The sequence below is a fragment of the Ursus americanus genome, chromosome 13 (genome assembly GCF_024610735.1).
Source record: "Ursus americanus isolate L20-20 chromosome 13, mUrsAme1.1.p, whole genome shotgun sequence".
NCBI lineage: Eukaryota > Metazoa > Chordata > Mammalia > Carnivora > Ursidae > Ursus > Ursus americanus.
This window is the reverse complement of record NC_142139.1, coordinates 5,326,180-5,352,335: the sequence shown is the minus strand read 5'-3', so window position 1 is coordinate 5,352,335 and position 26,156 is coordinate 5,326,180. Positions and strand designations below refer to the sequence as shown.

Genomic DNA, 26,156 nt, shown 5'->3' with positions numbered 1-26,156 from the left:
GCTAAACTTCTTCCATATCGGAACTTTGCTGTATAATTATCAAAGAAATACTTGAGTCGGGCATACATACTTTATTTATTAGAAAATGTGATTAAGTTATCTCTTTTTACAGGAAGGATATATTGATTATGCTAAAGGTTTTGCTAGTTGAATGACACTGGATTCACATAAGCTCGTGTTCAAACCCCAGTTCTACCATCTACTAATTACTTGGCCCCAGACAATTTACTATCTTTGGGTCTTATTTTCTACCTTTAAAATGGAAACTAGAATTTTGCAAAAATGAAACCGCATACTAAATAAAATGTTTGCATAGTACCTGTCACAGGAAAATAACTGACCTCACGGCTCTTGTCCCATTTCTCTGCTTTTTAAAGTATTAAAAGTTCTCTTGAAAGATTTGTCTTTGGTTCCCCATTTCAAAAGTCCTCCTTGACCCTCCCTTTAAACTCTCCACAGATACTGCCACACAACCACTGACCTCCTCGGTGTCAAACCCACAGTCACTTAGCTACTCTCTTCTCCCCTGCCTAGCAGCAGTAGACACAGTCCGCCCCTCAGGACATCACACTCTGCCTGGCCCACTGCCTCCCTGGCTGCTCTCAGCCTCCTTCCCAGTCTCTTCCTTCTGGCCATTCCTTTCACATTGTGCTTTCCCTAGTGATCTTACCTAGAGTCCGTTCTAAATCCCACCCGCAGTCCAATGCCCCACCAATCCATATCTCCAGCCCTAATCTTCCTAAATCCCAGACTTGTATTTCACTGAGCACTTAACATCTCCATCTGGACATCTAACAGCATTTCAAAAGAAACATAGCCAATGCAAAATGGCCCTTTCTTTATCCAGGTCCTCCCTTCTTAGTAAATGGCATATACTCAGGGCTCTCCTGTGGACCCACTGCACGGTAGGCACCAGTGTCTTTCTATCATGTGACCCTACTTTAATCTCAGCATAGCACTTGCCATCATGCAACATGTCCTGTTCTCATTGGTTTGTCTACTTCTTCGCCACGATGCTCACCCACTACTGCCCTCTATGTACTACACTGTAGGACACGAGAGAAGAGAGACTGTCTTCCTTCAGTCTGCCCCCTTAGCACTTGGCTCATAGGAGGTGCACAGTGAATAAACGTAGCTGCTTTTATTATGATGATTTAAAATGCAGCTATCATCATTCTGAAGACTGAGGTATATTTTTCACATAAATATTACCTTCAATACCTGGGGTTCAGTCCTGGATAAAGCCCAGTTGTTTTAATAAGACAAATGCCCATTTCTATGTATATTCCAAAGTAGCTAACTGCTCAGATTTGTTTTTTCCTTTTTAAAAAATATTGGTAACATATGCATACATTTTTTTAACTGCTTTAAGCATTTTGAAGGGCACAGTTTAGGAGCATTAAGTACGTTCCCCTTGTTGTGCAACCACACTGTCTCCAAAAAGTTGTTCATCTTCCCAAACTGAAATTCTGTGCCCCTTACACACTAACTCCTCCTCCCCTCCCATGCTGCCCAGATTTGTAATGCCTTTTGTCATTGAATGCAAGAGAGTATTTGGTCATCTATGGCTGTGTAAGAAAGAACCCTCACATATTTATTTAAATAACCATTGTTTATTATTTTGCTCACATGTCTGGGCATTGACTGGGCTCAGCTGGCCATTTCTTCCATCCTCTGGTGTAGTTGCTATCAGACAGGGAGGGCTGGGGAAGGGTCATCTTGAAGGCCTCACTCACGCGTCTGGTGCTTGGGCTGACAGAACTCAAACACCTGGGGCTTCTCGGGCTTCTCTCTCTATGTGGTCGTCTCCACTTGGGCTCCCAACATGGGGACTCAGGGGCACTAGAGTCTTACGTAACAGCTGACAAACCAGAATAGCCTTTATAAACCCAGCCTTGGAAGTCATTTAGCCTCGCTTCCATCACAAGACCTGACCAGATTGAGGGGAGGAAATATAATCCATCTCTTGATGGGAGGGGTGTCAAAAAATCTGTGGCATGTTTTAAAACCTCCACCATGTCCTGGCCCAGCAAACCTGGACGCCCGGGTATGAGCACGAAGGGCTGCAAGCTGGGAGAAGGTAGCGTCGTGGCCCTTGAAGAGCCAAGCCAGTCTGCATGGTGACCTGGGACCTGGAGGCTTCATAGCCGAGTGGACCAGAATCGGGGCTTGAAGAGTGAAGAGCCAGCTTCTCCGTAGTGACTCCATGTGACAGAAACAGGAACAGCAGGAGTGAGATGACTGGACTCCAGGGTTCTCTTAGTTAAGAGGTCTACATAAGGGCTCCTGGCTGCAAACCACAGAAGCCAATCTAATTGGTTTAATGCAAGAAAAAAAAAAAAAGATGTGTTCCAAGATACTATGCAGTTCACAGAATCTCCGGGACAGCCGGTGAATTAGCTGTGCATCTGGGGGTAGCGCTCAAAGAGCACTGCAGGACTCCTTATCAGAGACGACCACTGCCGCAGCTCGGGTCCCAGGCTCCATGCAGAGGCTGCGCACTGGGCACTACTGCTGGGCCCTCCGCCACTCCTGCTGCTGTGAGTTAGCATGATGTTTCCTGAAGGTGGTCAACAAACAGAGCTCGCTAGACGTGGAGCGCTGCCATCATCTTGTATCGACCCTGGCCTCAGAGCTCACTATCCTATGAGGGAGACAGAGAAAATTATAAAGCTGCACTTTGCCGGGGATGACGGAGAGGAAAGCTCACGGGAGACTCATAAACCAATCTGAAGTGTCAAAGAAAGCCTCCCCAGAAGTGAGCTTAATCTGAATTCCAGAAGACATTTCCAGGCAGATGTAAATGCAAAGGCTTGAGGGGCCAACCAACCACGAAAGGGGACAGAGAGCAGTGCAGCACGACGGCGGGGGTGCCCAGGGTGCAACTGACATGCTGGAGAGGGAGAAAAGGACAGATCAGAGAGGGCTTCATGCCAAAGAGTTGGGACCACCGAAAGACTTTGGAAAGCTCCCCCTGGAGGCATCGAGGAAGATGTATTGGAGGGGGTGAGATGGGGTAGGAAAGACATTGAAGAGACTATTGGAGCAATCCAAATGAAAAATGACGAAGGGAGAAACTATAGCAGGGCACTTTTAAAGAGGATGGCACTGATCCCAGATATATTAAGGGCTGAAATAGATGGCAGCTGGGGACAGAAGAGAGGACAGGGCACTAGGGAGAGGGATAGGAGTCTAGAATAACTCCCAAGTTTTCCCTTGGATAATGAGATGATTGCTGTTGCCATTAATTGAAGAAATAAAGGAAACAGAGAAAGAGAAGCAGGTTTCATTAGTTAAGGATATTTTGAAGCTGTGAGGTCTATGGGAGCCTAGGAAAGATGTGTATAGCATGCAGTAGGAAATATGTCAGAGGTTTGGAAGTAGCAGAAACCCACCCTAGAGAAACCACACATCTGAATTTATCCTGATGGTCTAAAACCCTGCAGTCGTACCCAAGTGTGTTCCTTTCCATCCTGTCCAGCGCATCCTCTCTGTATGCCTAGTAATCTTACATTCTACCCACAAAGATCCCTTGAAAACCTCTTCCCTGATGGCTGTGCTTTGACTGTTGTGTTCCCCCAAAAACTCATGTTGAAATCCAGTGTGATGTATTAGGAAGTGGGGTCTTTGGGAGATACTTAGGTCATGAGGGTGGAGGCCTTATGATTGGGATCAGTATTTTATAAAAGAAACCCCAGAAATTCCACCCCTCTTCCATCATGTGAGGACACAGAGAGATGTCAGTCGTCTGCACACTGGAAGAGAGCCCTACCCAGAACCTGACCACTCCAGCACCCTGATCCTGGACCTCCAGCGTCTAAAAGTGTGAGAAATAAACTTCTGCTGTTTATAAGTCACCTAGTCTGTGGTACTTTGTTACAGCAGCCCAAACAGACTAAAACACTGATCAACTTTGCCTGATAGAACATCTAAAATGGCAAGCCGTTATCTTCAGTATAACACGGAACCAGCCCACGCTTACAGACCTAGCGTAGCCATCTTTTGTCCTTCACTTTGTCCCCGGTTTGCAAGCTATTCATGCTATTAATTTTTTTATTTTTTTAAAGGCAGAGGCTGGAAACACTTATTTCCCCTTGATTTGAGCCCTTTTTAGAAACCAATGTTCCAGCCTTCTGCCTTAACACTGGCCGAAGACTGATCATTATGGCTGGAATGGTTTCACCACTTGGCACTTATTTTCATCTCAATAACACTGCTCAGGCCATTTGCTGAGACATTGGAAAAGACTAAAAAATAGAAACTGCCCTTGATCATTTGTATTTTGTTGATTTTGTGTTGTTTCAAATAACACAGAGGATTCTCCTCTCCAAGCATTGAGTTAATATGTTACATTAAACCCAATACATTTGGCATTCTTACTCATTAATATCATCATGTTCCTTATGTCCATGACAGTGAAGAGACCATTTGGGGTTTCCAGAAGATGTATCTGACTGATTATGCTTATAACTGGACTGGAAAGCTCTGTAGAGAAAACACAGCCTAGGGACTCCTGGGTGGCTCAGTCAGTTAAGCGTCTGCCTTCGGCTCAGGTCATGATCCCAGGGTCCTGGAGTGGAGCCCTGCATCAGACTCCCTGCTCAGTGGGGAGCCTGCTTCTCCCTCTCCCACTGCCCCTTCCCCTGTATGCTCTCTCTCTGTCAAATAAATAAATGAAATCTTTTAAACAAAACAAAACAAAACAAAAACACAGCCTAGTCTCAGCCACCTAGAAGATCCCATTCCAAGGCACATGTATCATGCAGACAAGAATCTGCATACATACAGCATATTTTATATTTTCATAATTTTGTTTGAATAGAGGAAAATTCCTCTTCCTTTTTTTTTTCTCCTCTCACTACAAGTATGTCTTGTCCCCAGTGTTCCACTGAAACTTTTCTTGTGAAGTTCACTGTGACCTCCATGTTATTAAATTCAGTAATCAATATCAGGTCCTCATCTGCCTCCATACCAACCAAATCGGTGGTTCTGCTTGTCTTAGACCCACTGCAATAAAGCACTCTCTTCCTGCATTTGATGCCCCTTCTGAGCCTCTTTTGCCACTTCTTAGTTCCTCAACCTCCTACGACTTAGACTTCGTTCTGCTTCTCCACACGCACACTTTTTAGAGGATCTCTTCTAGTCCCGTGGCTTTAAAAGTCATTTCTATGCTGATGACTTCCAAATAAATTTCTAGTCCTTATCCCACCTCTGAACTACAAATTCAAAATAAGCTTCTCAAACATGGTATGTCTGAAATTAATGTCCTAAATTTTCCCTGAAATCTGCTCCTTCTGGAATCCTCCCCATTTCATTTTGTGAGAACTCACTATCCTAAGTGCTAAAGCCAAAACCTCAATGTCATTGATTCGTATACAATATACCATACTCAATCCAATAGTAATTCCTGTTGGCTCTACCACTAAGTTCTATCTAGAATATGACCACTTTCGCACCTCCACTGCTCCTTCCCTGGGCCAAGTCATAATGATGTCTTACCTGGTTCATTACATCCTAACTGGCTTCCTGGCTTCAGCTCCTGCACATCCACAAAGTATATCTAGACAACCTCGCCATTTTCTAGCAGGAAAGACCTGGAAGTTGTGGGTTTGCAAGCAATAGTGTCTGTCACAAGGAGCCCTGCATTTTTATTTTGTACTGAGCCCTGCAAGTTATGTAGCTGGTCCTGTAGTCAATGCCAAACTCTAGTATCTAGCAGCAGGAATTATGGGGGAAAAGTGAATCTTGGAATTACTGCAGCAGAACAACAAATATCTAATGATTGAATATGAAGTGAAATGTAAAAATAAAACTTAGAATCTTGTTTTCTGGAAAGATGGTGGTGATTCCTTTGGGGAACACAGTGGAAAAGGAAATTTGTTTCAGAGAAAATGAGAACAACTCTCTTAGTCCAAAGAACTGGAGTTTGAGAATTTAATCCCTAAAGAGAGATGAAACAGAGAAGACTAAATCTGAATCCTCAGAGCAGAGGCTGTAGTTAAGGCGTAAGAAATTAGATGAGATCACCAAGGAGTAAATGTATAGAGGAAAGGCAAAAGGGAGACCCTTTGGGGCTTCAGTAACTGTGGGTTGGAATCAGGTTACTACATTCTCTTTTGTTGTGGAAGATTTAATCACGTATCTCTGGAGACTTGAAAGAACCAAACCTAGTTTAAGGGTTTGGGTGGTGGAATTAGGTGGGACCTCAGAGGGAATCTAATTCAACCCCCACACTTCAGAGATGAGAAAACCAATGTTCCAAAAAACTTTAAAAAATTCGATGTTCCCTTTTCTCAATGTTTTGAATTGTGCTGTCCAAAAATGAAGGAAAAAAAAGTCTTTGGCATCTCATGAAGGTAGGAATTGCCCCCAGTTTGACTGGATACTGCCACCTGACTCCTCTGTACTTTGACTCCTTCACCTTAAAAGGCGGACAATACCTGCAGGGCACAGGTCTCCCCTTCCTCCATTGCGGTAGGTAGATCACAGCCCAAGGGCGCCTGGTGAGGGTTGCAGCATGGGGTTGGGCTACATCTGTCTGCGTCTGCCAGGAGGGATTCCTTTTTCTGTTTCTAACTCACCTAAACTCTGCATCCCTGTAAAGTGGTCTTCTGAATGTGAGATGGTGTATGTGGAGTACATGACACAGAGTAAGTTCTCAATAAAGAGGGATATAATTCTTAGCAACTCTTTAGTGCACATTTATTATACTTATGGAGCTTGTAACAAACACAAAACGCCAAACTAGAATTTATTGGTAATTTTAATAAGGAAAGACGCATCTATTCCCAACACTTGCAATACTGCCCTGGATCTTACTATAAAATTCTTGGAAATTTCCGGGATACAATATAACGAGATATTTATAGCTCTGGTAAAGAACTACTGCAATTATTATTTAAGGATTCTGCACAGCGCAGGGGAAAAAATACTGAGAAACCTCACCGGCTATCAAATTACAAAATATGGTGAGCAGGAAAACAGTGATTTTCAATTAAGATTTTTTTTAAAACTATTCAAGTGTAGAGTACCCTTTCTTCCTTCTCAAGAAAGAAAACACAGTTTTTATTGTCAAACCATTTTCTTCTTCCAGAATTTCTAAGTGAGGATCTAGCTCATGCCCGTCAGTCAGGCACCACCCCGCCCTTGGGTCGACGGGTCTGGTTCCTGCTCGCCGCCGCGGGTCCAACGGCGACTACGCGCGGAGGTGAGATCCCGAGTCCGGTCCACGTCTCACGCAGAACCGCGTTTTCAAACCGAAACTTAGCTGGACCCCTCGCAGCTCGCCCTGTTAAGGGGCGACGGGAACTCATTTCTCCCACGGCGTCCACACCCAGAAAAGCTTGTCGCTACGGACGGGGGGCGGGGGGGGTGGCAATTGCTAGGCTGGCCCTGACAGGTCAGGGGCACTCTTCACTTGGCTGCCCCCCTCAGGCAGTACTAACTAGAGCCCGGGCGGAGGGGCGCCGCCGGCACTGCCTAGGCGCGAAGGTCGCCGCCATCACCCCACGCTCCCGCTACGCCGGCCTCTGACGCACCACGCTGGCGCGCAGGCGCACAGAAGGGGCCGCGGGCCCGGGCCAGCGCGTGCGCCAGGCCGCGCGTCTTCGCGACGGCGCCGCCTCCCGGCCAGAGCGCCCAAAAGGCGGAGAGGGCCCGCCTTCCAGCGCGGAGGGAGGCGTGGGCATGGAACCGGCTGGGGACGCTGAGCCCCGGGCTGGCGCCGCTGCTTAGGGCGCCCCGTGGGCTCCGTGGGGGCACGGCCCGGTGCTGCGCGGATGGCCCTGCTCCCGCGGCCCGCGCTCGCCTTCGTCCTCCTCCTCTTGCTGTCCGCCGCTCTCAGGTGCCAGGAGCAGGCCCAGACCACCGACTGGCGGGCCACCCTGAAGACCATCCGGAACGGCGTTCACAAGATAGACACGTACCTGAACGCCGCCTTGGACCTCCTGGGAGGCGAGGATGGGCTCTGCCAGTATAAGTGCAATGACGGTGAGAGGGAGCCCGGGCCCTGCGAGGCCCTCGCTTTCAGGGTGTTGCGGGGACAGAGATAGTGGAGGTGTGGGATGCAAGGCAGACCTTGACGTTGTCCTGTGTCCTCTAGCTGTGGAAAAACTTAACCGCTGCTAGAGTCTTACCATTTTTGTGATTGAGCAATCAGGTTAGAAGTTCGCACCACTATTGTTAGAATATAAAAGGTCACCCGACGGTGTACTCCCCGTTCAGTTTTCATTGCTTTTGAATTACTACCTTTTCTTCTCTCTTTTCTTTTCTTTTGCTATTGCACGAGGTTGCCTCAGGACTTTGTGATGTACGCATCATGGGAATGGAGTGGAACAGACCGGTTTTAGCCCTATATTTTAGCGCCCTTAGTCAGCCGAATGTGCAGAATATACAGAGAATTTTAATCATGACGTTTTACCTTTCTCAAGAATTGCTTTTAATTTTTTTTTTCCTGCGGAGCTACAGAAAATAAATTGCGACCTTTGTACAGACTTTTGGTGTACTCTGTTGTTGAGAAAGAGTTCCGATAACTCTTCTAGAATTGTCTGTAATGACTTGATAGGAATTTTCTTTCCTTGGATATCAGTGATGCCTCCTCTCCATTGTTGGTTAATACCAATATAATTGTTTTGATTTACTTTTCGTATTTTTGAACTTTAATTCTTTTTTAATCTGAGAACTTGTTTGGTGGCATTGTTGGTAATAATAAACTCAGTGTCTTAGCAGAGATCTTTCTTTTCAAGCACTTGCTTTTTTTTTTTTTTTTTTTTTTTTTGAGTGTTTAAATATTGTAGCAGCTCAGATAAAGTACTCAGGCTTTTCTTTGGAGATTCAAAATGTTAAGACTTTGGGAGATCATGTTTCCAATTAAGAGTAGACAAAGTCGGGACCTACTTCATTTAATGCTTGGCAGCTTAAAGTAATGGGGAACTCAGTGACTAATGGTAAAACCAGATTGCATGTAGGTGAATTTAAAAGAAATTTGTGTCATGTAAAACTGTGATGCCACTTGCTGCCTGTAATTCTCAAAATAATTTCTAGTTTTATGTTAATGGAGGTAAAGAATGAGCCATATCTCATATGCTATGAAGTGCTAAGTGTTTCCTTCCTAAATTTATGCCTAGATGTTACCACCAGTATGCAATCGGGAAGGATGTTTTTGTCCTTGTAGAGCTTGTTAGGAGGAATAAGTGAATTATTTGAAAATTAAATGGTTGCCTTTCCTGAGGCAGATGTCATAATTTTACTTAGTCATCCCCATTCATTATACAAATATTTGAGTGCCTGTTACGTCTCAAGTGTTCCACCAATTGGAGATTCAGCAGTAAACAAAACAGACAAAATTCCTGTCCATGGAGCTTACATTTTGGTGGGGAGAGACAGTAAACTAAAAAACAAGTAAAATAAACCAAATATACAGTATATGTAGGTCTGAAGTATGCCAGTGTTTTGAGAACACGAGTAAAAGCAGCAGTCTCAGTGTTGGGAGGCAGTTCATTCATTTAAATAGGTTGTTCAGGGAAGGTCTCATTGATAAGACGGCATTTGAGAAGAAATCTGAAAATGCTGAAGGTGACGCTGTGATGACCTGGGGATAAAACCCTCCAGGCAGAGGGAATGGCCAGTGTGAAGGACTGAGAAGAAAGGCCAGTCAAGGATGACTCTGAAGATTTTGGCCTGAGCCAAAGGAAGGATGTAGTTGCCATTTACTGAGATAGGAAAGGCTTAGAAGGAGCAGTCTTCTTTAACTTCTGATGAGTCAGGGGTGCTAGAGTTTATTTACATTTAAAATAGCTCTGAAGTGGAATGAATACTGTTCCTATTATAAAGATGATTTTAATCTTTTGTTTTACTTAACCTTGTTTATCTTTAACAAGCCTCTGTAAATTTACCATGTGGAGTCTCAAGCAAGATCTCCAGCATAAAATGTGCAAATGAACTTGAGAATTTAGGAAATGGTATGCTTCGGTGAACATCGTTTTGTGACTTAGTAAATGCTGTCTGCTCATAGGACTGTGGTTCCAAGTCACCGTGTTGATAATGCCAACATAATGAAAATAGTTCTTTAATAGCTATTATTTGAGAAGTCTCCCTGGAACACTGTTTCAGCCTTTCCCTGATTTTGGAATGCGAGTGATCAAATCAGAACCAAACAGAAACCGACAAATCCCAAAGCTAGAGGAGCATGGCAGTTAAGGGGTGTTTAATAGTTGCAGTAAAGAGGTAAAGAGAGCTTAAAAAAAGACTTGGTGGTAGGGAGAGTGTGATCAGATTAAAGGGCACACACTTGTTGCATTCGGTTATCTCTGGTTTATCAAAAGAATTGGCTTTATGGAGACTTGCTCCCTTCTGGGCACTGTCGTCCCTCGGGTGGGAACAACGCATTACTGAGATTGAAGTAAAGTTACTTAGGGTAGTAAATTAGATGGTTGCTATTTTTTTTCTTAATTTTTTTCTCCCTGACAGCAAAGAAGATTTGAGAAAGAAAACTTCCTGATTTCTTTTGAAAAATAGAAAACAAAATTGGCTTGTAAAAAGTTTTAGATTTATGAATAAGTAGCTCATTCAGTGATTTATGTTTTAACAGGATCCCTTTAGCTGTTGTGCAAAGGATAAAAAGAGTTCATGGAGGTGGGAGAGCAAGAATGGAAGCAGAGTGACAGGTGTAGGAATTCAGACAAAAGATGGAGGTGGTTTTGTCTAGGTTCATAGCAAGAAAGATGGTGAGAAGTGGTTGGATTTGGGGATATATTTTGAAGGAAGAGCCTGAAGGATTTGCTGATAGCTTGGAAGGAAGGTGTGATTAGGGTAAAAAAACGATTCCAAAGTTTTTGGCCTAAATGATTAGAAGGATGGGGGTGCCATTAACTGTAATAGGGCAGACCGTGGAAAAAAGTCACTAGGAAAAAAGAATAGCATATCTGTATGCTTTTGAGAACGATGCAGCAGAGAGTAAAAACACTGTCGAGGGAGAAATGAAGGAGGATTATTGGAGTCAGGTCCTTAGGTAAGTGAGAGGCGTGGGTCCCAGCGCATAAATAGATTGGCCAAGAGCACAGATGGCCTGTCCCTGTTACTATAGGAACAGGGTAGAGGATACGGGCACCGATGCTGATTAGGTGGATAGATGTCCCGAGTTCTTTTCTGATTGCCACAGTTTTCTCAGTGAATTAGGAATCAGGGTCATCAGCTGAGAGCAAAGATGGGAATGGAAGTGTTGGAGATTTGAGGAAAATAGGAGTAGCACAAGGGCCCTCCGCAGATTAAATCATGAATTAAAATCTCAAGTGTTTGGGAAAGCAGGTTTGGATTCTATGCTGCATTTCCTGTAAAGCACAGTACTAAGATCTTTGACCCAACAGCCTTCCCTTTCTGTTTCTCATCTGCTTCAGTGTCATTCATGTGAAGGAAATGGGTCTGTGTTGGAAGTATTTACATCAAATTAAAAAAAAAAAAAAATACGTAGAAAAGATCTGTCGTTATGTCAGTCCAGGCACATCTTTAGATTTTATCTGTCCATACAGATTTAGATAAAACATCAAGAAAGGAGCATTTGCCTAAGTCAAAAAGTAGAATCAGTGAATAGTATTTCCATTAGTCGTACCCAGTGGGTTTGGTTTGTTTTTTAAATTCTTTTTGTCTCATTTTTTTCTTAGCTTTCTGTATTTGCTTATGAATTTTAGGGGGTAGTGGCTCTGATACATCATGGATTTTGGTTTGACTTTGATGTTGCTGCTTCTGTTATTCAGTGTTTGCTTGCTTTATGTATTAGTCTGTTCAGACTCCTGTAACGAAATACCATACACTGGGTGATTTAAACAGCAGGAATTTATTTCTTACAGTTTTGGAGGCTGGAAAGTTCAAGATCAAGGTCTGGCCAGCACTGTTCTGTAGTGAAGTTTCTCTTCCTGGCTTGCGGACAACTAACTGCCTTCTTACTGTGTCCTTACATGGTTGGGAGTGGGAGAAGCAAGTTCTCTGGTGTCTCTTCCTTGCCCTACTCTCATGACCTTGTCTATACCTAATTACCTCCCAAAGGCCCCAACACCAAATCCATTGGGAGTTAGGGCTTCAACATAGGAATTTGGGGCGGACACAGTTCAGTTCATAGCACTTTGCAAAAATTGGCACCCAGCAGAAATGCTAATTTTTTTTAATGTTTAGCAGCTTACAGCACCATTTACAACAACATTTAAAATGATATTAATATATTTATAATTTTTGGAGTGTATAGCAACTTTCTATATAACTTGTCTTGCTCAGAAATAGTAATTTCAATTTAAAGGTGAATTTAGAACTTCAAAACACTTTAAAAGGTTTTAGGAAATCTGTTATTTCCCAGTTTTCTGGGGCTTTTTGGGTTTTGGGGGGGTGCTTTTTGTTTTTTGTTTGTTTGTTATAGATAAAGAATAATTTCAGGTAGGAATTTTCCCCATTTTTTTAATCCAGTAATTCCACAGGGGCCTACTGTGTGCCAGGCGTCTTCTAGGTGAGCAAGTCAAAGTTCCTGTCCTCATAGAAACTGGCTATTATGTTAATTTGGTCAATGAATGTTAGAAAGAAGAATAAAACCAACCAAGGGTATATGGAATGGTTATGGAAGGGAAGGAGCACTATTTTAGATGGAGTGAGCAAGGAAGGCCTCTCTGATGAAGTGACATTAGCAGGTTCTTTAAAAGCCAAACAAAAACCAGACACATGCCCCCTTTCCACTTATGCTGGGGAAACAATTTTATCAGCATTTATTTTGTGGTGTTATTATTCAGTAGTTCACCTGCGGTAGGTGTTGGTTCTCACTGCATTTTGTCAGTTTCACTTCTAGGAGTAGTTTTAGACACTAGCTCTGTTTGAAACATCTGCCTCCCCCATTGTCGCACCTCCATTTTCAGGTTTGCTGACACATTTGCTTCTGTACCATCTCTGTTCCTCTTCATTCTCCTGTAGCAGGCAGGGCCTGTTTTGGTTTGGTGTTTCTCCCTGACTTCACTTGTTTCTGATCATTCTCCCACTCAAAGGTAATTATCTTTTACAAAATGAGAAAATACTTATGTTAATACATACATATGCAGACGCCTATGTATCATTGTCATTACACACACCAGAATGTTAAGAAGTGTTTTATAGACTCAAAATTAGAAGAAAATCCATAGATTAATATAAAATACAAAGGAAAGGAAAAATAGAAGTACTCCTGTAGTATAAATATTAGAATATTGAGGGAAGCATCTTCCCAGAAAAAAAAAAAAAGTAGACACTTGAGATTAGAAACCCACATGCCTTTAAAACTCTAGGCCCATATCAGTTGTCTGAGAGAGATAATCTTTGATTCTCATGGAAAAGGGATAGGTGCCAGAAATCTGGAGACTGGCAGATGGGGAATATACAGGGTATCCAAAAAGTTGAAAACAGGATAAACAGTATGTTAGTTACATTTTCAAGTAATGTGCCCAATATGTGTTGCTTCAACCTTCAGATACCGTTTTAGGTGATACATTTCTAAATTGAGAGCAATGAGTCCAGTCATTAACCTGAAAAATACGTTTAGTAAGTACACTGCTTTTCCCATTTCCAGACTTATTGAGTACTCTTTGCCTTAATTATTGTACTTTTTTCAGATTAAAAACTCAACCCATTGCTTAATGTCTATTGCTAGATGAGTTTCTAAACATTTTACTGTTGATTGTTAAAAACCCCTGACAAGAGAGCATTGTGATGAGGCTTCAAGGAACTAGAATGGCTCCCCCAAAATATCATGCCAATCCAGCCTCCCTCCCATTCAGTGAAGAGATTTCTAGTGTGGTAGGACAAAGAAAACCATAAATCAGATGGCTAGTTTCTCATGATACTCTCATGAGAAATGTAGGCTGGATAAAACTTGATTTAAATGACATCACAACTGGTTGAGTGGTCTACCCAAAATGTTGGGTTGATGACTTCATCGCTGCTTATAGAGAGGGCTTATTTATGGCAAGGTGTTGCAGACCTCTGCCTTGGTTAATATCTGTGTCTCAAGTTTGTAAATGTCTGGGAGCAACAAGTAACACGGGGTGAATAGCTCTAAATTTAAACTGTGCTGAACAGTCTTGAATGATGAGCTAAAACTAACAAGACAGAATTTCACAATCTAATATTTAGGCTCAAATTTTGAAATGTAGAAGTGCTGAGTCTCCAGCAGTAGCTAGAGTTTATTTTAGAAAGAACTGGTGGTTTTTTCCTACTGTCTGATGTATCTTAGCACTGAGACGCAGCTAAAATATATGCTAACAATCTTAGGCTCTATTAATAAAAGTACTTTGTCTACTTCAAAATAGGCCCATCACACCTACTGGTGTTCAGTTTGGGATGGCACATTTTAAAGAGATGTGAGAAACTAGAAGTGATCAGTCTTTGGAGGTTGATTAATACTCGCCAAACTCAAAGGAGACTGAAGGATAAGCAGCAGTACCAGTTTATTTTTGAGTATGAGAACTGCCACGGGATTTGCCTTCCAAGTCACCTTCTCATTCATTCATTCATCAACAAATACTTACTGAGAACATAACCATATGCTGGGCACTGTTCGAGGCTTTGAAGGTACGAAACAAATTCCTTCCGTCACGGAGTTTTTATTTTAGTATGGGGGGTCAGATAATAAATAAGTAGGTTAATAATATAATATATTTGATGGTTATGTGTGCTACAAATGGTGTGGTCAGAGAAGGTGAAGGAATAACTAGGTACCAGCGGGAAGAGCATCCACGTAGAAGAACAGCGGGTTTGGTGGCACTAAGGCAGGAGCAGACTTAGATGTCTGTGGAACAACGAAGAGGTGGGATGTGATGGAATGAAGTGAGGAAGAAAGGAAGAGAGGAGAGAGAGCAGTAAGGAGATGAGGTCAGAGAAGTCATGGTGTGTTGTGTGGGGTGCAGATGATACCGAGTTTATAGGCATTGGAAGAATTTTGGCTTGTATTCTGAATAAGGTGAGAAGCCATTGGAGGAGTTTTGGCAGAAGAAAAACTTATCTTACATATTTTAATAGGATCACTCAGGGTTGGTGTTGAGAATAGACGATGGCTGGAGGTGGTGTGGGGTGCTGTGGAGTGGGGAAAGCGGAGTAGGGAGACATTAGGAGATTATGGCAATAATCCGTGGTGGCTTGGAGCAGGATGGTAGCAGTGGAGTTGGGAAGAAGTGATGAGATTCTGAATATTTTGAAGGTAGAGTCAGCAGGACATGCTGTGGAAATGGATGTGGGATATAAGAAAATGAGAGAGTTGAAGATGGCTAAGGTTTTTTCCTGAGCACCGGGAATGTTGGAGTTACTTTTATCTGTGAAGACAGGACTATGGATGGAGCAGGTTTGGGGATGAATGCCAGGAGGTACCTCTTAAGTCTGAGGTGCCCATTAGACATCCAGGTGGTTAGTGTATCCTCCCTCGGTGGGCCCTTTAAAAAGTGGAAAGCAAATCGTGAACAGTTTTCTTAAGAATGAATGACCAAAAGCAGGAGTTGAAGGATCACAGTGACTCATCTGTGACAGCTTGAGGTATGTACCTTCATATTCCAAGGGCCCCGAAACAACCATGCTTCTTGGACAGTGCTGGGGAAACAAGACCAACTTCTGTCATTGGCCTCCTCATTCCTCGATCCATCATACCGTTCTCTTCGTCCGTGGTTCTTCAGACTGGGCAGAGAGGCTAACGCTGTGTATCTTCATGAGGTTATCCTCTCTTTAGGCTCTAGTTCCTCACTGCAGCAGAGCGTGTGAGGCTTAGCAACTCACTTAAACCATTTTTAGATCCTTACTTGAGTGTGTTACTTATTTTGATGGTTGATTACTGGAAGGGTTGCTTTTTCTTCCCCCTCACTTTACTTTTGGAGGGTAAACTTATCTTTATTTAAGTCTTCTAGTAATAAATATTGGTTGACTGAAAGTTGGTGGATACTTTATGTTTTTCCTAAGTAAGGAACTATGGGGAGATATTTGGGATAACAAGAGATGCTTTACTTTTAGAATTGAAGATAAATGGTAGTCCCAAATGTTGGAAGGATTATCAGGTGAAATAGGTAATTGGCTTGTTTTGTGTTCCCCAGGGGTAGAGGATTGCTCATAGCAAAACAGGAAAGAATTTAACAGTTGGTGCCATTCCACAGTGGAATAGGCTGTTTCTTGATACTGTAAGAGGATTGTGGGAAACAAGAGAAAGTAGGTGACTGTTTGCTATCTTGAAGTGATTTGTATATTTCATGAGGAGAGAGATTTTTGAAGTACTTTGCAGCAGTTAAGATTGCTGAGATAATGTCATCTTTCTCCTTGTTCCTGAACCATTGGTGCTATTAGGGAGAATAGAACTGGAGTAATATGGTTCACCAAGCTATCTTTATTCCTGACGTTTTTCCTTAGCTGGCAAAGAAGTATATTTGTGAAATGGGTGGAGTCCAGGCTAGAATGTGTGGTCCTGTAATGTCTTATAATGGCGTTAAGGCGATTAAATGTTCCTTGGATGACCTTGTCTTCCTTAGATTTAAGCTCTATGAGTAACCTGGTTAGCTAATGGTTATTGACGTTTGCGTGCAGCGGAGTATTGGCTGAAGGTTGGGAAGATACAGTTCTTGCCCTGTAAATTCTTAACCAAAAAATGTAAGTGTTAGGATGTACAGGGGAACAGGGTGGATTTATCTTTCATACATATGGACCCGGTCTGGCATATAACCTCTGAAATCTCCTGAAGTCCAGAGTAAGCTTTTATATGTTTTGTATGGTATAAGCTTAGAATAAAGACATTTCACTTATGTCAGTACCCAAATATTAAATATTTCCAAGGCTAGTCTAGTAGTACATCATAGACCTTTTTGCATGTTTTTAATCATATGATACCGTTTATATTTTATAGGATCTAAGCCTTTCCCGCGTTACGGTTATAAACTCTCCCCGCCGAATGGCTGTGGCTCTCCACTGTTTGGTGTTCACGTAAATATACTGTTTTCTTCCTTGAGAAGCTTTATGACCAGTAGGCTATGTAGTACTCTTTTTTTTTTTAATTTATTTGTTAAAGCGAGCATGCACAAGTGGGGGTGGGGAGGGGCAGAGAGAGAGGGAAAGAGAATCTCAAGCAGACTCCCTGCTGAGTGTGGAGCCCAGCGAGCAGCTCAGCCCTGAGATCATGACCTGGGCCAAAATCAAGAGCTGGACACTCAGCCGACCGAGCCACCCAGGCGCCCACTATGTAGTGCTCTTAATAATGCAGGCTGTCAGTGTGTTCTCAGGGTCACAAATAATTTTGCTTGTTGTAATGGTAATTAGGTTTATTATATTCTTTTATAGCTAAAACACATTTAATAAGTCCTAACAAAACTAAATGGAATAAAATTCACGTTTTATTTTTTAATCTTGTAGATGTAAATACTATTGAAAAGACATTTCCTCATGTCACAAACATGGTTTAAAAATTTGGAGTATTGGGGCGCCTGGGTAGCGCAGTCGTTAAAGCGTCTGCCTTCGGCTCAGGGCGTGATCCTGGCGTACCGGGATCGAGTCCCACATCAGGCTCCTCTGCTGTGAGCCTGCTTCTTCCTCTCCCACTCCCCCTGCTGTGTTCCCTCTCTCGCTGGCTGTCTCTCTCTGTCAAATAAATAAATAAAATCTTTAAAAAAATAAAAAAAATAAAAAATAATAAAAATAAAAATTTGGAGTATAGAAGTAATGCTACTTACGATGAAAAAGTACAGATAAAGCTTAATATTTTCTATATTAAAGCAAAGGTAAGGAAGATAGCTGTGTGTTTTTTGTAGGTGAAGCTGAATCTGAGCCCACCGTTGTGGGAAAAAAAATGTTTATGAGTGATTCCTGGACGCAAGCGTTTTGCATATAAAGTTATTTAAACCAGTTAAAGATAAGTTATAGATTTGAAGGAACAGTATCTTTAGGGAATGGATACTTAGAGTCGAACCACAATAACATAAAATGTAAGTTGTAGGAGCTTTAAAGTTTTCAGTGATATTTCATATAAAGTACATTTTATAGGGGGAGGGGAATAAAATACTTTGGAATGTCCAAACATCAGTCTTTGCTCTTAGCCTGACCTGTCTGTTTTTAAAACTATGTTTTGGGGCGCCTGGGTGGCACAGCGGTTAAGCGTCTGCCTTCGGCTCAGGGCGTGATCCCAGCGTTCTGGGATCGAGCCCCACATCAGGCTCCTCTGCTATGAGCCTGCTTCTTCCTCTCCCACTCCCCCTGCTTGTGTTCCCTCTCTCGCTGGCTGTCTCTATCTCTGTCGAATAAATAAATAAAATCTTTAAAAAAAAAAAAATAAAAAATAAAACTATGTTTTGTGTTTTGGACAGTTGGAAGTTACATTTGTTACCAGCAGGTAACTGTGAATATTGCAAAATAGGGAGTTCTGAGGCATGGCTGAGAGGGAGAGAACATGGGTGCATGCGGGTGAGTGATGGGCAGACGTATAAATAACATGGAAAACATTTGTAAACAGAAATGGATTTGGGAAATTACACAGCAGTCATCGTCCTTGATTTCTAAGTCTACCTGAATGCAGTACTTCAGAGAAGTTTTGAATTTCATCAACAATAATCCATTCAAATGCCTCTTTCAGCTTAATATTGGCATCCCTTCCCTGACAAAGTGCTGCAACCAACACGACAGGTGCTATGAGACCTGTGGCAAAAGCAAGAACGACTGCGATGAGGAATTCCAGTACTGCCTGTCTAAGATCTGCCGGGATGTGCAGAAGACACTAGGACTAGCTCAGCATGTCCAGGGTAAGGAGGATCTGGCGGGATGGAGACGAGAGCAGTTGGTCAAGTTTTATTGACTGCTTTATGTTTCAGTATAGGATTTACTGCTAGAAATCTTTCGCTATGTATTACTGTACCTGTTGTGACACAGCCCCTTCAGTTTTCTGAGATGAGGAGTCATGGATTTTGTCATCTCAAATGATCTGTAGTCATGGAAGCAAAAAGTGTTAGGAAACCTTGGGGAGAGGGTATGCGAGGCAGAAAAGAGTTCACCCAAGATCTTGTGCCCTGTAGTCTCTCTCTAATTATCCAGAGCCTAAAGTTTGAAATCCTGGATCCAGTGATTTTAAGGGTATAACATATGATTCAGAGTGGGAAGTTCTAGAAGATTTGAGCTTTAACTCTGTCTCCTCATATGTATCTGTGTCAGGAGGGTCTCCAAAAGCACCCCCAGGTTTGCTAGGAGGACTCACAGGATTCAGCATATAGTCATACTCAGAGTGAAGGGATACAGAGTAAAGTCAGCAAAGGGTAAAGGTGCATCAGTGTCCTCATTATAAAATAATACCCATCTCATAGAGGTCTCATAAAGATACAATAAAATATTTGTGGAAATACAAATCACTGTACAATTACTAGAAGTTACAAAATCTTTTCGCTGTCAAGCCGAAGTATTTATCATACGTTGAAATCGGAAGACAAGGTGCAAGAAAGGAAACTATAGATTTTTAAGCATTTTTCATAAGAAACTGTGCTAGCTGTTTTAGGTATGTTTTCCTCAATGTTCACAAACCTAAAGAAGTTAGGTAGTGGTATACTCATTTTTCAAGGAAGGAAACGGAGGTTCAAAGAAGTAACTTGTCCTAAATTGCATTCTTCTGATTTTAAAACCTGTGTTCTCTCTACTGCAGTATTCCCCAAGCACTGTCATAGGTCTGATTCTGAATTCCTAGTTATAACTGTCAAGGAAGAAGTCTCTGCTCCAGGGGCAGCTTGAACTCTCAGCCTCTGAATCCCTTTGCCTGCTTGCGGCTGAGGCAGACTAGTTGCACAGCGGAAGTGTACGTGGATGTATTTCCTGTCTTCTGATCTAAGGACATACTAATGTGGCTAAATGATGAGCCAATTTCCTTGCAGTGCCCTACTGAATAATTATAGCCTTTACACTTCTGTGGTGGTTGTGTTCCTTAACGGCACAGCCTTTTGGAGAACTTTGAAAATGTCAAGATTTTGCAATGAATAGTTTCTTCCTTAACATGAGTATTTGAAACTGGAAGTATTTGGACGACTAAAAGCTACTCTGTGCTGTGTCTCTGGAAGTGAAGTGTATGAAGACAATCTCACCTGGCTGTTCCAGGCTTCTTAGAATAAGAAAAGTAAATCCATTATCTTTTTTACAGTCCTAAAAAAAATTTCCAACCCTGCCAGAGGAAAAATACTGTTGATTCCTAGGTCTCCCTTCCCAGGCTAAATTGGGGTATTGAGAAAAAGAGAGAGACTGGGGTTCATTTACCTTAAGCATCTTAAATGATGTGTGATCAGTTCTTAGAAGTCATTGGCCATAATTAAATGTTTTGAAGTTTCTCTGTTTTTAACCTTTATTTTTTCTATACCTAAACATCTTTCCTTGAAATGCAAAATTTAGAGTGTTCTAAGGCATCTTTATTAGTGGTATTTTTCAGATAAAAGGAAAAGTAACAGTGATGAGCTAATCAGTGTTACTGAGAGAGACTCGTTTGCCTAGTAGAAAAAAATTGGGTTGAACAGTTGCGAGCAAACAAAAAAGTAGATACATGCTCAAGATGCCGACACTAAAAGTCTGTATGCATGTGCTTCTGGCCTGTGAGGCTTTGGGAGGACGTTGATGTAACATGTTTACGTGCCCACCGAGGATGTGCTTGACACGGTGCTGTAACATGTAACGTATGTGGAGGGAGCGCGGTGCTTTGCGGTTGCTCAGCAGTAACAGCACTTGCTTACTCTGCAGCCTGTGAGACGACAGTGGAGCTCTTGTTCGACAGTGTTCTGCACCTAGGCTGCAAACCCTATCTGGACAGCCAACGAGCCGCTTGCAGGTGTCGCTACGAAGAAAAGAGTGATCTTTAAAGAAGATGCTGACAGTTGATGACAGCAGATAAGGACAGAAGGATATAGCCTTTAACAAAGAACTGCTGTTTTTACAGCATAAAGCTGCCTTATTTTTGTGAAAGGATTATTTTAAGACTTTTATTTTGACATTAAAACTAAACTAAAGAAAAAAAGGGGGAGGTGATCTTCCTGGACCTTGCTTACCTTCGTGTACCAAATTGTCTTGACCAATCTCAGAAAGAGGTGCATGTTAAGGGGAGAATATTTTAAAAGAAGGAGTCTGTAACTCAGTTTTCACAACTGTATTTACCAAAACAATGAGGTCAAATGTAAAATTGATTACCAGGTATGTTGAATATCATCTTATTTGGAAATACGGGAAAATCTTCACTTAGAAGTATATGTTTACTTTAAAATTTTAAATATACATTTATTCCTGGAAAGATCTGTTTTTTCTGTGTTTTAATTAACACATAATATACTATTTTCCTGTAGCCCATTGAGCATATGAATAAGTCTCACTTCTGTTAATGACAAGACTAGTTACAAGGACAAGGTTTCCATGTCTCTTTTTCTTATAAAATTGGAACTATCAGCTGGTGGCCTGTTAGGACCCAAAACCAGGATATCTAGGTATTATGTAATGTGTCTAGAGGGTGACATGAACAAAATTCAGAAGCACAGTCACTCCCATTTTATGAACCATTCCTATGACAAATACCATATTTTGCTGTAACCTTTGCCTAAGTTGAAGAAAAGATGGATTTCACGAGACAAATGAAAAGTTATCTTGCATACACATTAGCGCATTATGTGCTGCTCTGCTTTGGTGTTTATTCCCTAGCACTTGGTCCTCATACTAGATTCAGGTATATTTTTAGAAGTCTGTAACCTTTTCCTAATAGTGGTCTTAATAAATATTGTTCTTGATACTTTTTTTTTTTTAAGTCTTAACTGTGGAGTCAAAAGGGATGGTAAAGCAAGATACAAAGAACTATCTTTTGTAGATTTCTTATTTACATTGAAAATTATTCGGAAACGTTTACAGGAAATCCCAGGACCTCAGCTGCTTCTGAAAATGTCTGTGGGTGCTGAAAGTTCCTCCGCCCTTTGGGAAGCACAGCTATAGTCCTCTACTGCTGTTCGCCTACCACTGGCTGTTGGCTTTCCCTAGCCTAGGATCCCAAGCCATAGATAGCTTTTGAGTAACCTATAGCCAAAGTTGTTAAGATAAACTGCTTGGGATGTCAGAGGACAGCCACAGGAGAAGTGGTTCTTTTTAATCCTTACAGGCAGAAGTGGGCAGAGAGAAAACTGTGTTCTGGGGAAAGGGCCACATTCCTAATTTTGAGTAGATATCGTTTGTTAAAAACCTAATAACTTCCCAAACTGAGATGACGGAGCTTTTCTGCTAAGAGATGTGTCCTCTATGAGACAGGGCAAGTGTATCCCTGTGACTAATTAAGCAAACTGGGCTCTAACTTAAATGTTGGGAACCCTTGTGGCGCCTGGGTGGCACAGTCGTTAAGCGTCTGCCTTCGGCTCAGGGCGTGATCCTAGCGTTCTGGGATCGAGCCCCACATCAGGCTTCTCTGCTAGGAGCCTGCTTCTTCCTCTCCCACTCCCCCTGCTTGTGTTCCCTCTCTCGCTGGCTGTCTCTCTCTGTCAAATAAATAAATAAATAATCTTTAAAAATGTTGGGAACCCTAAATTGATACTTTTCAGACTTTTTAAAAGGTAACAGTTTTATAAGCCATTATCCATATTTAATCTTTATCAGTATTTACCATTGAAATACTTGACCAGGTAACTCTAAACTTACAATAAATTCATGGATTTTCTTGGCAGGATTGGCTTTCTCAAGAGGACAGACTCGGAATTCTATAAAACATTTAATTCACGGTCATAAATTATATACAAAGATCAGTAGAAGCTGTTCTTATATGTTAAGATTTTTATCTTGGAATCATTTTAGATTTACAGAAAAGTTGCAAAGATAATACAGGTTGCTGTGTACTCCTTACCCCTAATGTTGATATTTTACAGAACTGTGAAGCATTTGTTAGGAAACCAACACTGGTGATTGCTGTTAACTCTAGACTTCGTTTGGATTGTACTGGTTTTTCCACCGATGTCGTTTTTCTTTTCCAGGATCCAACCTAGGATGCCACATTGCGTTTAGTCATTATGTCTGATAAGCCTCTGGTCTGTGATGGTTCTGCAGGCTTGTTTTCCAAAATCTTGACAGTTCTGAGGAGTACTGGTCAGGTGTATTGTAGAATGCCCCTCAATTTGGGCTTGTCTGATGTTTCCCTCATAATTGGACTGGGGTTATGGATATTTAAGAAAGAAAACCACAGAGGTGTTGAAGGGTTCCTCTCATCAAATCATATCAGTAGTTGAATGTTAATCAGCTTTGTGTGTTAACTCTGAACACTTGGTTAGGGTAGTGTCTGTCAGGTTTCTCCACGGTAAAGTTCCTGTTTTTCCCTTTCCATACTTCTGTTCTCTGGAAGCCAGTCCCCAAGTCAATCTGTGGGGGGTGGGCAAGATTCTGTTCCACATCCTGGAAGGGGGAGTATCTTTATATAGTACTTGGGATTTTTCTGTAAGAAGGATTTGTTTCCTTACCCCTCCCATTTATTCAATTATTTATATTGGTATGGACTCATGTATATTTCTTTTTGACTTTGGGTAATGTTTATTTTATTGCTCAGATTGTTCCAGCTCGGCTGTTGGAAGTTATGTCAGGTTGGCTCCTGTATGTCTCTAATATGCCCCCATCCTTTTGATTTTTGAGCACTTCCATACTTTCTGGCAAGAAAGCAGGAATGTTGCTCTGGGCTCATCATGTGTATTTCCAGCACTAGAATCAGCTTCTCCAAAGAGCGCTGGTTCCTGTTATTGGAGAATGGTTTCTGGTGGAACTTAGAAACCAGTATCTGGGTGCTGGATGTGCTCGTTGCTATTGGGGTGTCACTGCTGCTAGACCCTCCCAGCAAACAGCTAGGAAGTATGTGTGTATGTTAACCCGTGTACATGTACAACCTATAATGATCTCTGTGTGTGTGTATTTTTGTTAAGCTGAACGTGCGTTCTTACTCATGTCTTCGCTTGAATCGTGTACCGCAGGGCATGTATGTAGATTTTGAGAATGGTATTTTCTCTATCCGTAGAATAAATTCATAAAAAAACAAGCAAAAAGAAAACCCCAAAACTAGCTTTTAGTAGCTCTCTGCAAGAAATACAATACTGATATTTTAAAATAAAACTGTATTGCCTTCAAATAATGCTTATGTCTTTAAAACCTTTTAACACACTTCTAGCAACAGAAAAGGCTGTGTTCACTTCATAGGTGGAGAAACTGAGGCACCAAGAAGCTCTAAGGAAGACAGAATTGGAATACGAGGACAAAAGCAAATGAAACACAGCTGGAACAGGCTTTCCTTCAGTGAACCTGTAAACTCTACTAGTAATATTAATTAAAAAGTTGTTTATTAGCTTCTAATTTTCCCTACGATGAAAAACTGGTATTTCTGTCAGTATTTATAGAAGTACAAGATTATCAAGAAATCAAAATATATTATTTTATCCTGGTACAAAACAAGAATAACATCTAACAAAATGAGGACAGTGGAGTCTATAAAAACCATGTAGTAGACCGACTTCAGTGACTGTGGAGTAGAATGAAACCTATTAGGTAAGATTCTTCCACATGTATTTCGTTGCATTGTTCAGATTCACAGGTACTGCTCGTAGTATATTCATTCAGGTTGTGTATAATGACTGGTTACAATAACTGAAGTTGCCCTTTTAGTTTGCTGTTTTTCCTCATGGCTTAACCTTAAAAAACCAGCCATCTGCTCACATCATAAAAGCAAGAATGAGTTGGTGTAACCAGTATATAAAAAATAACTAAAACTGGATCAGTAGTATCCTCTTGGCATACAAGCCACAGTGATGTTAGGATTTTTTGCCTCAGGCTTACAGGTTTCCAAAACATCCTTCCAAGTCTCCTTGCTGACAACTTTACAAACCTTTTTTGTTGGCTTCAACTTTTCTTAAGTGTAGGAATCAGGATTATAGAAATCTAAAATTTCTGTGATTTATATAGGGTAACCAGAAGGTTTAGTGGGGTAAGCTGAAAAAAAAGCGACCAAAATTGAGGATTATCTCTGAATTTTATTCTATAGGTTTCATTTCTAGGATAGGTGACAGCTAAGACCTTCAGTTTCAGTAAGTTCTGTGACAGTGACGTTCAAGCCCTCTGTCAAGTAACTTTCAGTCTTTAGGGTATCTTACTTTAATAATATGGATTTGCTTTCGGTTCTTTTTTTTCTTCTTTGAGAAGGTAGGATTGGTAGGATTCTAATTAGTCTATGTCTGGTTTTCAAACATGAGCGTGCAGTTGAATCACTGGATTCTGGCATAAAAACACCTACTGGGCCCCACCCCCAGCTCCTCATTCAGGAGATCTGATTCTGTAGGTCCCAGAAGAGTGCATTTCTAGTAACTTCCTAGATGATGTTGATACTGCTGGCTTAGAGACCACAGTTTGAGGACTGGTCTAGATAGTCTTCAGTAGCTAAAAATAATATACTGAAAGCTTACTGTGGGCCAGGTACTGTTCTAGAAGTTTGACAGTTACTGTCTCCAAATGGAGTAAGCTTAGTCCCCGTTTTACAGAGAAGAATTTGAAGCTGGGGGAGATTAACTTGCATTACTTGTGCAATGTCTCACAGCTAAGAAAATGGTGGAGCCAGGGTTAGAATCTAGGCAGCCTGTTGTCCGGTCCTAGGCACTTACCCATTTTACTTTTTAAAAGGCTGGCTTACCCTAGCTTTTACTTTAAAAGGCTAAAATCACACATTTATAATTCTGAAATAAGTATCTCAAAATGCTTTGTACTTACGTCTTAAGATAGACAAAAATCTTACTTTAAAATACAACCACATGCATATGGTACAAAAATACAATTTTCTGAGCTAACAAGATACTGGGAGGGGAAAGGTAAATTCCTTTCATCTGCTCCTTTCAGATAAGTGGAAGGTCAGCTGTTCACTCTTATAGAGTGTTTTAAGGACTCAAGCAGAGGAGACCCTTAAAATTAGGCAAAAGGACAGGAAGTTCTGGTGGTCAGATAACGCATTCAAACTGGATAAAGTCGAGAGTGCAAATGCCGAAATTCTGGATCTCATTCAATGGATAAATATTTACTGAGCACCTCCTACATGCTAAGCGACTGTGCCAGGTAATGGGGAAACCTAAAAGAAGGCCACTCCTCTCAATGAGCTAAAGATGGTGGTGACAGATAATTTGAGCTCTTCAAAGCCA

At 41.6% G+C, this 26,156-nt stretch overlaps 1 protein-coding gene across 3 annotated transcripts; it reads left to right on the top strand.

Annotated features, from left to right (window-relative positions):
* Positions 1-7,586: 7,586 nt before the first annotated feature.
* Positions 7,587-24,330, top strand: PLA2G12A (phospholipase A2 group XIIA). Of its 3 annotated transcripts, none has more exons than XM_087866394.1 (4): positions 7,587-7,989; positions 16,877-16,953; positions 18,593-18,758; positions 24,178-24,330. In XM_087866394.1, exons 1-4 carry the CDS (start codon positions 7,779-7,781, stop codon positions 24,306-24,308), a joined length of 585 nt encoding a protein of 194 aa, XP_087722520.1. In that variant the 5' UTR covers positions 7,587-7,778; the 3' UTR covers positions 24,309-24,330. The 3 variants fall into 3 exon arrangements, with proteins under 3 accessions (XP_087722520.1, XP_087722521.1, XP_045655128.1); XM_087866395.1 differs by lacking the exon at positions 24,178-24,330 and adding an exon at positions 19,646-20,706 and having other exon boundaries at positions 7,589-7,989; XM_045799172.2 differs by lacking the exon at positions 24,178-24,330 and adding an exon at positions 20,722-21,754 and having other exon boundaries at positions 7,609-7,989.
* The last annotated feature ends 1,826 nt before the right edge of the window (positions 24,331-26,156 follow it).